The sequence below is a fragment of the Zalophus californianus genome, chromosome 9 (genome assembly GCF_009762305.2).
Source record: "Zalophus californianus isolate mZalCal1 chromosome 9, mZalCal1.pri.v2, whole genome shotgun sequence".
NCBI lineage: Eukaryota > Metazoa > Chordata > Mammalia > Carnivora > Otariidae > Zalophus > Zalophus californianus.
Genome location: NC_045603.1, coordinates 38,279,486 through 38,297,218, shown reverse-complemented (window position 1 = coordinate 38,297,218; position 17,733 = coordinate 38,279,486). Strand labels below are relative to the sequence as shown.

General features: G+C 36.3%; 1 protein-coding gene across 2 annotated transcripts in view; it reads left to right on the top strand.

Annotated features, from left to right (window-relative positions):
- OTOGL (otogelin like) overlaps nucleotides 1-17,733 on the top strand; it is a 129,561-nt gene that overhangs the window by 98,730 nt on the left and 13,098 nt on the right. For both annotated transcript variants that reach the window (XM_035721850.1, XM_035721849.1), the window contains 11 exons: nucleotides 50-73; nucleotides 166-258; nucleotides 2,255-2,444; nucleotides 5,151-5,365; nucleotides 8,998-9,139; nucleotides 10,671-10,856; nucleotides 12,457-12,669; nucleotides 13,141-13,245; nucleotides 14,938-15,045; nucleotides 16,968-17,069; nucleotides 17,570-17,674. In XM_035721850.1, the coding sequence (XP_035577743.1) occupies nucleotides 50-73; nucleotides 166-258; nucleotides 2,255-2,444; nucleotides 5,151-5,365; nucleotides 8,998-9,139; nucleotides 10,671-10,856; nucleotides 12,457-12,669; nucleotides 13,141-13,245; nucleotides 14,938-15,045; nucleotides 16,968-17,069; nucleotides 17,570-17,674 (1,483 nt within the window). The remainder of the gene's footprint in view (nucleotides 1-49; nucleotides 74-165; nucleotides 259-2,254; nucleotides 2,445-5,150; nucleotides 5,366-8,997; nucleotides 9,140-10,670; nucleotides 10,857-12,456; nucleotides 12,670-13,140; nucleotides 13,246-14,937; nucleotides 15,046-16,967; nucleotides 17,070-17,569; nucleotides 17,675-17,733) is intronic.

The following is a 17,733-nucleotide window of genomic DNA, read 5'->3' as shown; positions in this document are numbered from 1 at the left end:
AAGTCAAGTAATATATTTTTTAAAAGTGTTCTTTATACATTTTTTTCAGAATGGAAATACACTTAAAAAGCTAGTGAGTATTTGCAAAGTGTCTCATAAATTCCTTCTCTTCATTGTTAAAGTTTTGTTTAACTCCATAAAGTTTTAATGTTTTTTCAAATTCAGGCCTCCTCTGGAAGAATGTACGGACTTTGTTTTAAGAAGTTAAACTTGACAACATCTATACATAAAATACTTGTTAATCGGGCAGCAAGAAAGGTAAGAGCACAAAGTTAAAAGATACCCTCATGTTAGAGAAAATTAAGAAATTATATTAAACACAATTATTTCCAAAAACAGGGAAAATCAAGCATATCAGTGGAGTTTCATTGTTATTGTGTTTAATCATTCTTTTCATGGACAGTAAAAAATTGTTTTTTAATATATTTCCCCTTCCACAATGTATCAAGTGTTGCAAATATTTCTCCCCTTGTGAGGTTAACTGTAACAGCCATGTCAAACACATGAAATTCCTCTTGGGTAATGTGAGTGCCCAAGTGCCAAGGTTACCATTAATGTTTTAAATTAGACAAAGTAGAAATGATGTATAAAAAGAGGGATCACAAGGTTGAAAAACGTAGTAGCTAAGAGTACCAGAAGGCAGACCACCAAGAGAAAAATAGTTTTGAAATGCTGATGATGTTAAATTTTCAATGAATATGTGATAGCGAAAATAAGAAGAAATGAAGAAATATTTAACGATTGAAATAAACTGAAGAAGGGGGATGTTTTATAAAAAGATTGAAAAAAACCATTTGGTTTTATAGGAAAAAACCATTATCCCAAGGAATATATATTTACTGGAGAAGGGTGAGTTATAAGCTGGGTATTTCACTTTTATGGCTCTCTCAAAAATGTAAGAAAATAATGCGTAAAGATTTTGCTAAAATGACTGAGATGTTACATGCTTTCTAGAAATAATTCTATCTTTTTTAGCACAGGCCAAACATTCTAGACTGGAAACAATATTAAATGAGCCTAAAATATAGTAAGGTGTTAGAAAGCTTAATTTTAAGTTAAACAAAATATATGGATGGGGAAATTATTTGGATGATAGCATTGTGTATACCTTTGATTTGATCAGTTGATACATTGACAGGAAGTGGGTGGGAAATAAATTTAAACTCACATCTGGTCAGTGCTATTAGTGAGCATTTGAGCCAAAGGGCTTAGTTTTGGATTCAACTGAATTCATCTCTGGTCATGTATTCAGTTAAAAATTAATTCTTCAAGAATCTGTCTCTGATCATGTATTCAGTTAAAAACTAATTCTTTAAGAATCATTTATTGAGAGTTCATATGATAAAACAACAAGGTCCTGGTCTCAAGTAACTTGTAGCTGTATGTGAAGTGCTTAAATGCAATTGTCTGCCAATTAGAAAGCAATAGGAGGTATAGTGATAGAGTTTGACTAATATATTGTGGAAACAGGTCATTTAATGCAGTTTATAGGAAGGTCAAATAGGTATTTTTGGAGGAGGTGACACCTAAGAGAAATGTTAAAGAAAGTGGAAATTAACCAGGCAGGAGTAAGGCTATTTCAGCCTGCAGATGGCAACATGAGGAAGATATAAAGATGAGAAATTGGATGGTTGGTGAGACATGGCCAACAAAGTTACTGCTGGTTCCATGTCTTTGTCATTATTTAAAACAGTGTTTTTTTTAAATATAATCCTCGGATTGCCTACATTTGTATTACCAAGAGTATGTGCTAAAAATACAGAGTCTAGAATCCCTTCCAAACCTAGAAATAGAATCACTGGGAAACTTAGTCTTTACCAAGCTTGACAGATGATTGTGAGGAAATTACTGTTGAACACTGATTTAGAAGATCAAAGAAAGGACCCAGATTAAAGAAAATATCCTGAAAATAACTTTATTATCTTAAGTTCATATTAGTAGATAATGGTGTAATCAACATGTATTGCGGGAAACAGAAAAGCATACATAACACAGAAGAAAGTTAAGTTTTGAAGAAAATAAGGAGCAACAGGGTGGACAGCAAATACTGAATATAGCAAGATACAACAAAGGAATAATAAAGGAACTAGAAGTTGTGAGAAACTGTGGCAGCAGCAGAGAAATAAATTTTTAAAAACAGGAAATAGTTTATATTCAACAAGAAGAAATGGAATCATCTGATTCTACTTTTAAAGAGTGTATATTGAGACATAAATATTTTTCTAACAGTTGTAAATTCACTGTGTTATTTTAGGTAGAAGTGGATTCTATAGTTGTGCCTCTGCCCTTTTCAAGTCAAGAACTGTCCATAGAAGATTCTGGTTCCATGTATGTGATTACGACTCCAGCTGGACTAGTCATAAAGTGGGCTCACCTTACAGGGATCATAGACATTCATTTTGGCTTTCGATTTAACTTGTCATCTTACACAGAAGGACTCTGCGGTGAGCATTGCTCTTCAAATCTTAATTTCTTCTAATTTTTTTTCTCTCACATTACACTGTTTTGGCCCTGATGCCCCACTTTTCATATTTGAGGGGTGATGTTAACTTTTAGTTCCCCATGTGAATACTATTTCATTTTAATAAATGGGCTAAGAAGCAAGAAATAACAGTTCAATTTGCATATTTTATGGAAATATATGTTTACTACTATTGTTGTGATACTGTTTATATTGCTACTGTATTCTGTATCTATCCTACTATATTCATCTTTATTAATCATTAATAAAGTGCCATTATTTTATATACTTGAACTTATTCAATTCTAACAATAACCCTCATAAGTTGGTATTAAGTTGTAAGTGAGAAATATGAGTTACAGAAAGATTAAAGGCTTAAATAAGTTTGTTTCTTCCTTATTATGTTAAAATTTGAAATAGGGGAAAACTTAGTTGCTTAAGCCACCTTGAAAGTTACATACAGGGAACACAATGTTCTCAATATTTGTCACAGTTTTGTTATAAAATGTAATGCCTAGGTGTATCTTTACACCTAGGTTAATATCACACCATGTTACATAGACACATAAAGAGTTATAAGCCAAAGGAAACAAATTAGAAATACCTCTAGGTACACAACAAAATAGAAAAGTATAATACTGGCTTTGATGTCTGATGGAGACTGTTCTTTTTGTAGATCTGTACTCTGAAGTGAACATCGGTTTCCTCATCTTTAAAATGGGAATAGCAACATTCTCCCTTCAAGACTGTTGTTAGGGTTAAATGTGAAAGTTAATGTGAAACACTTAACACATTGCCTAATACACATGATCAATAAATGTTAGCTTAGCAAAATATATCTACTTTAATCTCACCAAATGTTAATTGAGTAGAAGTTTATGAATCACCTTCTGAGTGTTTAGACTCAGTGCTTGGTGCTGGCAACACAAAAACAAATAAGACTAAGTCCTTTCCCTCAACAAATTACAAAAAACACGCAGATTTCTTCTTTAAAGCATTTAGTGCAAAGTTTGGCTAAAAAGGTTTAGGTATTTCCTTGCCTATTTATAGTACGCTAAATGTAGCACAAAGTTCTATGGGGACTGAAGGTTATCACTGTGGAAATAGTTATTTTTGAGTCTGTATAGTATTGATTATATATAATAAATCAAGTTATTATTGAGTAATACTCAGAGACTTTAGGAATGCATATTTTCTCTGATGATTTATCATTTCTGCATGCTATGATTTCTATTTGAGCTTGTGAATTTTTTTCCTTCACTTTTGTCAGCTCATGCTTTTACAGACACACTCTGCTAACTGGATTCTTAAGTAATCACTGTAGAGAAGCGGGTAGGATCACCTTTTTGCTAACCGAGGGTCACCCCCTAAAGTTCATGACCTCCATAGTGGGTGAAGAATGGTTTTGGTTTAAGGGAAATCTAGGTGCTGTCAAGTCTGAAAAAGTTGCAGTGAGCAAGAGTATGACCTAAATTGAGCACGGACGCCAGAATGGGACGTCTGTATGAATACCTTGTTCTCTACAGCACTGTGAAGTTTACAGGGCTGGTGGCTGGAGTTCCAATAAAACCAATTTTTTATTAGCAATTACCTTTTTCCAGGAAATTTTGGACTTAAAAAATAGTAGCTGCTTGACAGTATAGTTCACTTCACTAGAGTTTTGTTTTTTATTTGTTTGTTTTTGCATTGCCTTCAGTCCTTTGTATATTTACAAAGACAAAGCAATGATGGTAGCAGCAACCTTTATGATCTTAACATGCCTACTTGAGTATTAAGATTTAATACTTGAAAAAAATGTTCAAATTATATCTTTTATAGCTGGAGCCTTGGGTATTAAGAAAAAATATGTCTTAAGGTAGGGTAGGATTCAGATCAAGTATGATCTGGGTTCTGGGCTATTTCTCTGCAGTTCCCTTGGCTCTGCACTCCACTGCATGAAGAGTAAGATCAGTCCCCAGTCTGGCCTTCCTAAGGAAGCTGGAGGCTTTAGCAGGTCAAAGCGTGATAACCATCAGTAGGCCACGTCATCCTAAGGAAAGAAGATTGTCTATGTCTTAGAATTCCCAGATCAAATCCTGTTTGGTTGTGGTTGTCCAAATGTTGAATGTATCCATGTGTCTAGGTGACTATCTGACCTGACTGGTTTATTACCTGTAACAGTTGTTAATGCACGGGAGTAAGGACTACCTTTATGCCGATCATGGCCTTCTCCTATAGTGGTGATGGGGCAGGGATACTTCCTGAAGGCGGAACTTAATGTTTTCAGGCAGGGTTTTCCTGTGTGAATGGATGACCGAGAGGCAATCACCAAATGCCCACTACTCTAAGGAATATCTTGGAAAGCTTAAGAACTAGTTCTGCAATTAGGAGATAGTGGTAATAGTGAAGGAGTGTGGGAGCAGAGTCAATCTCCTCTTTCTTCATTTTCTACCATCTCTTCACATTTCTTGACTTCTGGGATTGTGGTCTCTTTCTTATCTGGTTAAGACAACTCTGTACTATTTTATCAAACAATCAGATACATAATTAAAAAATCCATCAACATTAAAGTGAAAGGATATACATTTGGCACCTTGTTCAGTAAATGATTTATTCATTTAAAATCAATTATTAAGATGATTTATTTCTGCTGCCTACATTTGGTTTAAGTGAAAAAATTTTTCCTTCTAAATGTCACATATCTTTCTAGGAATTTGCAATGAAGATCCAGGTGATGATCTAAGGATGCAAAATGGCACAATTATTACAAATATGGAAGACATAGAATTATTTATTGAGAGCTGGGAAATTGAGAAATCATTTGAAGTCACAACAAGAAGACCTGTTAGGAATTGTACTGAGCATGATTGCAGTCACTGCATTGAGTTATTAAATAGAAGAGTTTTCATTCCATGCCATAATAAAGTAAGTTAAGGGCAACCATAAATAAGAACTGTCACATTGGACATGTTGAGAGTAAAGCCAATAAATTCCTGTTCTTGCCATGATGTTCTTCTACTGAGAACAGTTTAGCCCCAAACCTTCTGTCAGTGTGCTTTGGAATTCAGAATCATTTACTTTTATAGACTTAAAGAGATAAGAAGGATAATTATCTTTTTTTCTCCTATGTTTTTTCAGAAGTATATCTACAGCTTTCAAGAAAAATGAAATTCTGTCCTATGAATAAATGCCTCTAGGAGAAAGAAATCAATGTCACTTGATAACCCAGTAGAGAAACAAAGACAGTGAGGATATTATCAATTCTCTATGATCCTGGCATCTTAGGTCTCTACTTGTAATAGAGCCTGTCAAATATTCAATTTAAACATTCTTTATTTGTCTCTAACTTTCTGACTTTATGTGACTAGTAGATATTTTAAGTAATCTCTATCATTAAAAAAAAGATGCATTGTTAGGACACAGGACAAACAAATACAGTATTTCATGACTCATTTAATGAAAAGCTTGTGAGCATGCAGCACTTACAAGGCATCGTGTTAAACTCCTGTGACCCAAAGATGAATAAGACTCTCCTTTAGTCTCCGGAGGTCTGGTGGGAAAGCAAGCTTGTAGACAGATACATGACAATATACAGTCTGGAGGTATATGGGAGCCCAGGCTTTCAGGAGACTTCTCATAGCTTTAGATATCTGATTCACTTAGAAGGATGAATATGCCAGGAGAGACGAGGGAGGAAGGGACACTTGGCAGATACAACAATATGTGTAAGAACAAGTTTTGTGTAAAAGGTCATGTTAGGAAGATGTTGAAATGGTTGAGTGTAGTACATATGGAGGGGAAGAGCCTGGGAAAGAACGTAAGGGAATTGTCAAAGCAGGAAGGAGCTCACTGTGCAGCACTGCCCATGCTCAACTGTGGAGTGTAGACTCCGTAATTCTCAGCCTGGCCCATGAGTTCCCTCATGGAAAAGTGAAGGATGGCGAGTCATGGGATAAAAATGGCATATCTTTTGGGAGCTTTGTTTTTTACTTGGAGATTTGGATGCAGATGGGTTTTAAATGTTTACATTTTTTTAAAAAGCAGGCCTATAAAAATGAAAAAAATAATAAATACTTTAAAACTCAGTTTAGTGTCATTTTAATGTCTTTTAAAGCATAATGATTTTTGGGATGCCTGGGTGGATCAGTCGGTTAAGGGTCTGCCTTCGGCTGAGGTCATGATCCCAGGGTCTTGGGATCCAGTCCCACATTAGGCTCCTCGCTCAGTGGGGAGCCTGCTTCTCCTTCTGCCTGCCACTTCCCCTGCTTGTGCTCGCTCTCCCTCTCTCTGACAAATAAATAAATAAAAACAAAATCTTAAAAAAAAGCATAATGGTTTTCTTTTTTTTAACAGTGATTTTTTTTTAAGATTTTATTTATTTATTTGACAGAGAGAGAGCACAAGCAGGGGCAGAGGGAGAGAGAGAAGCAGACTCCTCGGTGAGCAAGGAGGCTGATGCGGGAATGGATCCCAGGACCCTGGGATCATGACCTGAGCCGAAGGCAGACGCTTAACCGACTGAGCCACCCAGGCACCCCGAGCATAATGATTTTCAAAAAATCGCATTTTTAACTGGGAACTTAGTAGGGTAATTAAATCAGAAAACTTCTCAACTTATCTACTGAAGGCTTAGGGAGGCAACGCAGAGTGCCATTTAGTCTGTCATAGCCCAATCACACAGACAAACCCCTTCCTAGTGAATTGGATGGCAAAAGAGAGAAAAGCAGGTAATTTGGTTTCCCACTTGTAAGCACCTTCATTTGACAATCTCCATCGCAGGCAGATGATCTGTCTGGATTGTATCATTTTTCTACCTAAAACCCTTCAGTGTCTTCCACTTCCACTTAAAGTCTTATGAGGTCCTCTACACTTTGGCCCACCCACTTCTCTAGCTTCCTCTCTGCTACACTCTTCTTGCTTACTGAGCGCCAGTCTCCTTTCAACTCTTTGACTATTCCAAGGTTTTTCCTGCCAGTGGGCTTCTAAGCTTCTAGTTTTTCCAGCCAGAATACTTCCCTCCTCTGATTTCATTTTAGTGGGGTGACTCCTCTGGATTCTATTCAAAGACCTTTTTGGCTATGAGGTCCACAGGCAGAGAATAGGTCTGTGTTATTGACCTTTATGCTCCTCATGCATAGCATGGTGCTTGATAGGTGGTTAGGTGTTCAATAAATTATGAAAGCCTGCATAAGTGAATATATGAATGGGGGATACAGGAGAGTCAGCTTTTGTGGGTTAAGTGGAAAGGTATGTAATTTTTTACTTTGGATAAATTAAGTCATATGGGATTTCAAAGCAAAAATACCCAGAAAAAGCTTAGAAATATAATTCTGGAGCTCAGAGGAGGTAAACTTGAGGCCAGGATCAGGTTTGGGGAGTTATTTGTGTATGGATTTTTAAAAACAACGAGTAATGTGCAATGTTCCAGAGTCTGCTCTGTGCATTTACCATATATTAGCTCACAGCTATCTTAAGTAGTAGTAAGTTTATGTTTAACTCTTTAACTATGAAGAAACCGAGGAAAAGATTTCCATGCCCAAGATGGTGGTATGAGTCTGAGAAGAACATCTGTCACTAGTAGACGTGACCACTGAGGCTGAGGTCTAGAGAAACACTCAGAATAAGAGGCAGCAGAGGAGCTGACACCGGACAGGCGGACAGGCAATGGAATGAAATACACTAAAAGTCCAAGGAGAGGGTTTTAAGAAGGAAACTCTCAGTGTTCCCTGGATCCCACAATGAGGGTGCTCTTGACCACAGCAAGTATTCCATGTAAAGTGAAGAATTGGAAACCAAGGGAATGCTATAAAGAAGACTAAAAGAACATAGAATCTTGGTCTTTACAGACATGGACCTTGAAGAAGAAAGGATGGGATATGAAAAATACAAAGTATTTTTATCTGGCCCTTTGAAATTTGTCAGAATTTGGTGTCTGCATGGAGATGTTTAGTACATTTGCTGAATGAATGAGTAGAGAGAAAAATTGGAATAGATGTTGCTACAGGTTAAATTATTTAGATTTCAGGCATTTCTAAATCAAAATGAAACAATCTGTAGGAAGAAATCTCTTTAAATTGAGGCATGTCAAATTACATAAATTGTTCAATGTTCAATATTACTACATAGTTTTTGAGAAGCATTTATAACCTCATTTAATAAGTAATGCCATGTATCATTATGGAATGCTTCAGAAACTTCTGGTTTTATCCATCATAGATTAAAGTCCCATTCAGTATATGGAAAAGACGATTGTGACCCGAAGTATAATATCGGAAATAGATTTTGCTAGGTCCACATACTTTGTTTCTTTTTCATCTTTATAAGATATACTATGTAGATTAGTGCAGACAATATTTACCTTGTCTAAAATGTGTCTAAAAATATTTTCACATCAGAAGTGACATCTAGGATTATGAAGTTTGGAATCTAAGGTCAAAAAAGATCCATAATAAGTCTTAACTTGCTACCCTTTGATTCTCTGAATAGTTTTTGACTAACTTAGGGTCTTCAGAGAAATAAAACAACATAACTTATCCCAAAGCAAACTGTGTCTCTAGGTTTCACCACAGAACTTTTGTGAAAAGATGTGGATCAATTATACCTATTTTTGGAACTATGAATGTGATGCACTTTCTGCCTATGTGGCTCTGTGCAACAGGTTTGACATCTGTCTTCAGTGGAGAACACCTGATTACTGCTGTAAGTAGTACATTTTCAATAATATTTTCCAACAATCCAATAGTATTCCATGTTTTGCATTCACTTTTTCTTTTCATTTTTCATCACAAAATAATTTCGTAAGAATAAAATGCAGATAAATGTAACGTAGAAGTTAGAGGCCAGCTCACCCACATAGGCAACTTCTAGTTTCATTATGATCTAAATCTAAGGTCGGCCTCAACCCTCCCAAAAGAAAACCTAGTCCACGAAATATGAGTCAGCAAAAGCAATGGAAATATTGAAGAAATCACAGGGGGATTGAACAGGGATTTTAATTCTGTATCCCAGAGCACATTTTGTTGGTTTCAATTCAACCCGCCTCATTTGACCCCTGGCTTGTCCCCTAGCTTGTGAAGAAGATACATATTTTTCTGTTCACTTTTCCTCCTTTCCTGACATAGTATCCACATCCTGGAAGCTAATCTTTCTTTGATTGGTATCTAGGTTCAGTCTTTTTTGCAAATACATGTTTGCGAATCCTTTTTCTTTTGTATGTATTCTTTGCCAATTTTTATCTATGGGGCTCATGTTTCTCATCAAGTTGTAATGTCATAAAAATTTTATTAAACCTATATCCAGTCCTGGGTACATTTCACAGAAAATACTGTTAATTTAATTTAAGAAATAGCAATTAAATGGATTAAGTGGTAAAAGATGGTCAAAATGAATATTAATGAAATGCTCCAAAATAAAATAAAAGTTTTCATTTTCCCTAGGAGAAAAAGTAAAATACATATAGAAAGGATAATATATCACAAACACCGGTTACATGACTTCATTTCAGACATAAAGCAGCTCCTGGTGTGCTCTACTATCCCTTACCTCTCTTTGCTCCCAGAGATAATCACTATTCAAGAGTGGTGTTGCTTGATTCATAGGAAATGTATGACATCTCTAATTTAATAGATGCCATCAAATCGTTCCCCGCTGAGATTTTACCAATTTATACCCCTACCAGCTGTGTGTTCATTTTTTAACAATATGATTTTTTAAGATCACTGAAAATCAAAAGAATTGTCTAAAACATCATTTAGAAACTGTTCAGCAATTGTAGTTTCTTTTGACAGTGAAGGATTAAACCTAAACACACAGCATTTTTCTTTTTTATGGCTTGGTTGAGTTACATATTTAAAGCATATTTCTGCTTATTCTGAATAGACTGTTGTATCTCCTCACTACACAGAGAAGTAACCTCATACTAGTTGACTCTATATTTATGCCTACTAGATTTGGGCTGCCTTTTGATCACGTTTACTTGCTACAAATCAGATGAGATTTTCCTACTATAACATAACATATAATACTAGCTGGATCCCTGGAAGATACTCAAAAATACCTATTGCTTATTTTGTTTCTAGTTTTTGGTTACAGAATAAATGAAAAATGAAATTTGAAGAGACGGAAATGGGCAAAATTCATTTTCAGAAAGAAATCCAATATTTCTTCCTTGTACTATAATCCAAATAGGTGACTTTTCTCATTAGCAAATTCTGTCCTTTGTTATTCATAGCTCTGAATTGCCCAGAGGGGAAGGAATATCAACCCTGTGTGAGGACTTGTGAAGCAAGAACATGTCTGAACAGGTGGTTCTATGGACATTCTTCATGTTTGAACTTAAGGGAAGATTGCGTGTGCAAAAATGGAACCATCCTTCACAGGCCAGACTCAATTCAGTGCATTCCAGAGCAAGAATGCGGTAAGCAGCAGAGTGCAAGATGACTGCTTAGGGATTTGGCAAATAAATAAAGCTTTTTTAGATCTTGGGGAGATGTGCTGAGAAAGACCGATCAACAGGTCCCCCAGGTGTTGGAAAGAAAACTGGTTTGTTTGTAGTTTGATTTTAATATGTTACCCAAATTAGATGTTTTGGTGGTGATGTGGTTTTGTTGTTGTTGCTGTTGTTCCAAGTTTTTATTTAAATTCCAGTTAGTAAACATACAGTGTAATATTAGTTTCAGGTATAGAATTTAGTGATTCAACACTTACATACAACACCTGGTGCTCATCACAACAAGTGTCCTCTTTAATCCCCATCACCCATTTAACAACCCCCCCCCACAGTGATGCAGTGATGATGTGTTTTAATCTCTACCTATGCCTGTAATAACTAGGTGGGGTATGATAAATTAAGAATTAAGAGCATAGGATATGAACTGAATTGAAATTCCAATTATTTCATGTAATAGTGATTCATCTTTACCTCTTTGAGCCTGGGTTAGCATCTGTAAAATGGAGAAAATAATAGCACTTATCCCATAAAGTTAGAGTGGGGATACATAAATAATACAAAGCATTTTGCAACAGTGCCTAGAGTAAAATAACCACTCAAGAAATGTCAGATAATGTTATTATCTGGGAGAAAACATTTAATTGTTCAACTTTCATTTTCAAACCATTTCATTCTGACTCATCGTCTCCATGGTGGTTGCAGATGAAAATAGTGCAAAACCAAGAAAATGGCAGTACAGAGCTTAACATTACGGTTAGAGGAAAAGAGATTAAGCTAATAATGAAAGAGAATGGGCAAGTAGAAGTGAAATGCATATATAGTTCCAGAAAGAAGTTTGTGTTTGCCATTGAGAAAAGTATTTGTAGAAGACTTTGAGAATAAACAGGCATGTTTGTTTTTTTAGGGACCTGTGAGGTTGGTTTGACAGTAAGGAGAATAATATAAAAGAAGTTCATTTGAGGCTGGGTATATGGCCATCACTATATTCATCTCTATCAATTTAAAGGAACTACTAGTGGACCGTATTTATCATTAAGTAACACTTCAATAATAAAACTACATAATTACTAAATAATGAGTCACTAAATAATAAGCTACTTCCCACATTTAGATTTTAAAGTTGACATGTTTTGAATTTTCATATGACAAAAATGATAAATATGTGCTAGAGACTTTTTTTCCTAATACCACTCAGTTTGAATAGTTAATATTTTAAAACTAACTTACAGTTATTTTACTGAGTTTGTTCAAACAAAATAAATCATACTAACAAGACAAAATGAATAAGAAATAATGAACAGATTATCTTATGTATAGAAGAGGACATGCAAATTTACAGATAGTTGTAGAAGGGAAAATATTTTTGCACACTACATTACAAATTTCATGGAAGAGAAATGTAAGCTACTAGCTGATAAAAAGAAGAATCTATAAGAAAGGATAAATCTGTGACATGTTATCTATGTCACTGAGCCAAGTCAAGTCATGGTCTGAAATTCAAATATCATAGCCTGATTTATTTTAGTGTCCGGGTTATGAGTGATGTAACATTGTCCATCTTTTTAAGCATGCACAGATAGTGAAGACCAACCTCGTACTGCCGGAGAGGTTTGGAATGGGGGCATTGATGAATGTGCCCTCTACAAATGTTTGGAGAATGGAAGTATTATTCCTACAGAACCTGACTGTGATGAAGAGCCCTCGCCAATTTGTGAAAGAGAAGCTGAAGTTGTCCTGGGCATCACTGATAAGTGGACCTGCTGTTCAAAGGAAGTTTGTGGTATGTGTGCAGGCCGCAGACTTCCCATCTGTCAATGCCACAAAATCTGTTGATATTATTTGTGAAAAAATCAGGACATGCATAGTGTTTGGTAAACAAAAGCGTTGAGGTAAAAACAGAAATATGGCCATAAAAATCATTTTTATTTTCTCAAAGCAAGTTTTTCCTCATTATGGTTTTGCTGATTTTGCAAATACACATACAAATCTCTAGCTATAAGCAATTAATAGTATTCAATGATATGTGACAAAGTTCTGGGAATCTTTGACTTAGGACAATTAAGGGTGAAAGGACCATAATAAATAAACCTTAAATCTGCTACCTTTTCACATATGACCCATTTGTCAGTTGAATGAGTTTAATTGCAGTGTAAAAACATGCATAGTAAGAACCACTTCCCTGATTTGAGTTAGAAGCACAGATTTTAGTTATATTCGCTAATATTTTAGTGCTTCTGTTTCTTATTTCCAGGATGTGACATGACCTTATGTGAAGCTGCTATTCCAACATGTACGAATAGTCAGAAATTGGTTGTTGGCCATAGTCGCCTTTCTTGTTGTCCACAGTATCAATGTGGTGAGTAATTAACTAGGAAAATAAAGAGTGAGGTTCATTGTTTGTTTGGAATAGTGGATTCGATTCTCATTCTTTAGGTCTATAAGAAAATGATTTGTTATAAAATATTGTGAAGTTGTCTTGCTAAAGATAGTTCTTTTTTTTAAAGATTTTATTTATTTATTTATTAATGGTTTTTTAAAATTTTTTATTGTTATGTTAATCACCATATATTACATCATTAGTTTTTGATGTAGTGTTCCATGATTCATTGTTTGTGTGTAACACCCAGTGCTCCATGCAGAATGTGCCCTCTTTAATACCCATCACCAGGCTAACCCATCCCCCCACCCCCCTCCCCTCTAGAACCCTCAGTTTCTCAGAGTCCATAGTCTCTCATGGTTCCTCTCCCCCTCTGACTTACTCCCCTTCATTCTTCCTCTCCTGTTATCTTCTTCTTTTTCTTTTTTCTTAACATATGTTGTGTTATTTGTTTCAGAAGTACAGATCTGTGATTCAACAGTCTTGCACAATTCACAGCGCTCACCGTAGCACATACCCTCCCCAATGTTATTAATGATTTTATTTATTTTTTTGACACACACAGAGGCAGGCAGAGGCAGAGGGTGAGCAGAGAGCCCGACATGGGGCTCGATCCCAGGACCCTGGGATCATGACCGGAGCTGAAGGCAGACGCTTAACCTGAGCGACCCGGGTGCCCCACAATAGTTCTTTTTTCACCTGCAATTTCTTTATAAATAAATATATATATATAAATTTTAAGTTTATATATTATATTAACACATGGATTTAGATAATTAACTCATTTTAAAGATCTTAATCTTAGCAGAAATATATAGGAAATAGCAGGTGTGATATTATAATTTATAATAAGAAATACATACCTGGTCTTCTACCCCATTCTCAGTACAGAGCTCCTAATTCTGAGTTTCCTAAATGAGGAGACCTATAAAGTTGTCTTTTGTTATGTTAATGACTGCTTTTGGAAAGCCTTTAGCTAATCTGAGAATGGGGTCTGGTTGCCAGGGGAACCAATCATGTGATTGGAGGGTTAGAATTTTCAGTCCCACCCCCTGACCTCCAGGGAGGGGACAGGGACTGGAGGTTGGATCTGATCTTCAATAGCCAATGATTTAATCAATCATCCCTACATAATAAAGCCTCCAAAATAAACCCAAAGAAGACTGAGGTTTAGAGAACTCCCAGGTTGGTGAACACAAGGAAATTCAGGGACTGGTGCGCTCTGAGAGGTCATAAAAGCTCCCTACCCTTTCTCTCTTCTTTGCCCTATGCATCTCTTCCATCTGGCTATTCCTGAGTTATGTTCTTTTATAAAAAATTGGTGATCTGGTAAGTAAAATTTTTCTCTGGGTTCTGCTGGCTGCTCTAGCAAATTAATCAAACCCAAGGAAAAGATTGTGGAAACCCCCGATTTATAGCCAGTCAGCCAGAAAGGAGTACAGGTAACAAGCAGGGCTTGTAACTGGTGTCTGTAGGTAGTGTCAGAATTGAGTTGAATTGTAGGACAACCAGCTGGTGTCTAGAGATTTACTGGGTGCTGAGTGGGAACCCTCCCCCACTAAACACACACTGAGTTAGCAACATATATATAAATTCAAAGAGAACTAAACCATACTACTTTATTTTATCATTCCACTCTATACAAATGTTCAAATATCTTGGTGTTTGCAGAATGTGACCAATTGAAATGTCCCAGGATTTCAATACCAGAATGCAGAGAAGACCAATTCTTGATTCAAGTTCAACAGGAAGAGCCTTGCTGTTTTTCTCCTCTCTGTGGTGAGTGTTCTGTGAGATAACTTTTTTTAAGATTTTATTTATTTATTTGACAGAGAGAGACACAGCGAGAGAGGGAATACAAGCAGGCGGAGTGGGAGAGGGAGAAGCAGGCTTCCCGCCGAGCAGGAAGCCTGATGCAGGGCCCGATCCCAGGACCCTGGGACCATGACCCGAGCGGAAGGCAGACGCTTAATGACTGAGGCACCCAGGTGCCCCTGTGAGATAACTTTTTTGAAATGAAGGGAGAATTTAGGGAAAATCTCTTATTTGATATGAATTTCATGGGACTGATGGTAACCAATATTCTGCTGATATACTGATAGGAATCCAACTGAATAAGAACAGTTGAAAAGAAAGTATGGCATTTTATTTATTTATTTTTTTAAAGATTTTATGTATTTATTTGCGAGAGAGAGAATGAGAGATAGAGAGCCCGAGAGGGAAGAGGGTCAGAGGGAGAAGCAGTATGGCATTTTAAATGACTCAACAACTGGGGGCCTGGGTGGCTCAGTTGGTTAAGCGACTGCCTTCGGCTCAGGTCATGATCCTGGAGTCCCGGGATCGAGTCCCACATCGGGCTCCCTGATCAGCAGGGTGTCTGCTTCTCCCTCTGACCCTCCCCCTCTCACGTGCCCTCTCTCTCTCATTCTCTCTCTCAAATAAATAAATAAAATCTTTAAAAAAAAATAAATGACTCAACAATTATTACAGTTAGCATTACTTTCTCTTATTATATGTATGGACTATATATATCAGTCAAAACATGCTCAAGACAATATAGTTAAGTTTTTTTTTTTCTTTAATAAGGCTAGTACCAGTTGTTTTTAGAGAAAAAATTAGCCTCGGCTTTCCTTGAAGAACCAACTGAAATAATGGACTCTGCTAAGCCATTAGAGAACCTCTTTAAAACTTCATTTTATATATCATGTGTGATGTATGTGTGAGCATAGTGATGATGGAAGAGAATGGTAGAAATGAAATGAAAGGTGTCTGGGAAAAGACTATAGGGAGCTATATATTCTGTCTGATGAAATGGACACTGAAAAATAAAAAGTTCTCTATTTTCCATTTCAAGTGAATTTTCATATCAAAGACTGGTGATTAATGTAGGTTTCAGGTGTACCTATGGAAATCAAAACATCTCTTTGTACCAGTTAAGGTTCTTTGAGTGCAGGTGGCAAAATGGATTGCTTGTGGCTAGTTTACACGCAACCAATTACTGGAAGGCTTGGGGATCAAGATTTTGTAGGATCAAGATGAAGCAGAACAACCAAGCCCTGGGAAGGAGAGAAACCAGCTACTCCAGGGGGCAGTCACTAATGACTGAGTCAGCAACATCCATTTTCTGCCCTGGTGTGCCTCTGTTTATGATTCAGATGCCATAGAAAGAGATTCTGATTTGTCTAATGTGGGTTGTTCCTACACAGAGGCCTGCTGAGAGTCAGGCACCTTTATTAAGAGTCATTCCAAGACAGTATGGGTGGGACATTTCATCAGGGTCTTTCAGAGAATTGTAATTGAAGTGAAAGGGATACTGAACAGCCCAAAAGAACAGGTGCCTACTCTATTATTCTTTCATAAATTGGAGTAATCAAGGGTAGTGAATTCAGAAAACTGAAGTAAATAAATCAATGACATCTTGATCCTAGGAAAAAGAAAGTTGCTCTAGAAATCTTAATGCTCTATATTTCTGGTAAGATCGTGTTTTCCTCGGTCACTGTGCTCTGGAAGCATATAGCAATATACCTAATAGTAGGGTTTTCATGACCAAATGAGGAGATCTGTTAAAGCCTTATTTTCCCTTTTTCCTATTTTATTAAACATTATTTCATGTTGATTTTTATATGTGTGTAGTAATCCAAATGAATAATTAGCTTGTTTTTAGCTCAGTTGTGATTTCTGGCTTTTTGTTTTACCTTCAGTTTGTGAATCTTGCACCAAACCTATTCCACTATGTACTGATGGGGAATTCCTCACTGTGGATCTTAATACTACACATTTCTGTTGTCCACAATATTATTGTGGTAAGTATATCTCAACTAATTTAAAATATTTAGATTTATCCAATATTTAAAAAGCCCTATGAATCTTCATTGCACTGCTATATCAGACCTTCATTGAATTCTAGTACATAAAATATATATCAAGTATAGGTAATATTTTCATACATCTAAGAGCTCTTCTTGGATAATATCATTACTTCCCCGAAATAGATTACTATGACTTTTCTCATCATCCTAGAATTTCTAGCTTCCCAGGTGATTCCATACATTCTCTACTTCCTTTCTTTTCTTGCACAACTGGCATTTCTCAGGGCTCTTCACCTGCTGAGCTGCCCTAGTTCTACTACTGTTGTACCTGCTTGGGAGTCATGTATTCCATCCCCACCGATACATGGCAAGTGAGTGGTGGGAGAAATGAGTCCATGCACAACATTAGCAATGGCAGTGGGTTAAACGGTAGGTAGTAAGGACAAGCTTTTACAAGAAGCTAACCTTTATCCATGGAATTTTTTTCTATTTAGTTTGTGACCCAAATCTTTGTCCTGCACCACTGCTTGACTGTGCAGAGGATATGAAGCTTGTCAAAGAAAATGTATCTGGTCAATGTTGTCCAACATGGCGTTGCGGTAACTAATTTTCATACTTTGAAGTTTTATTATAGTACAGTGATATATTCTGACCAATA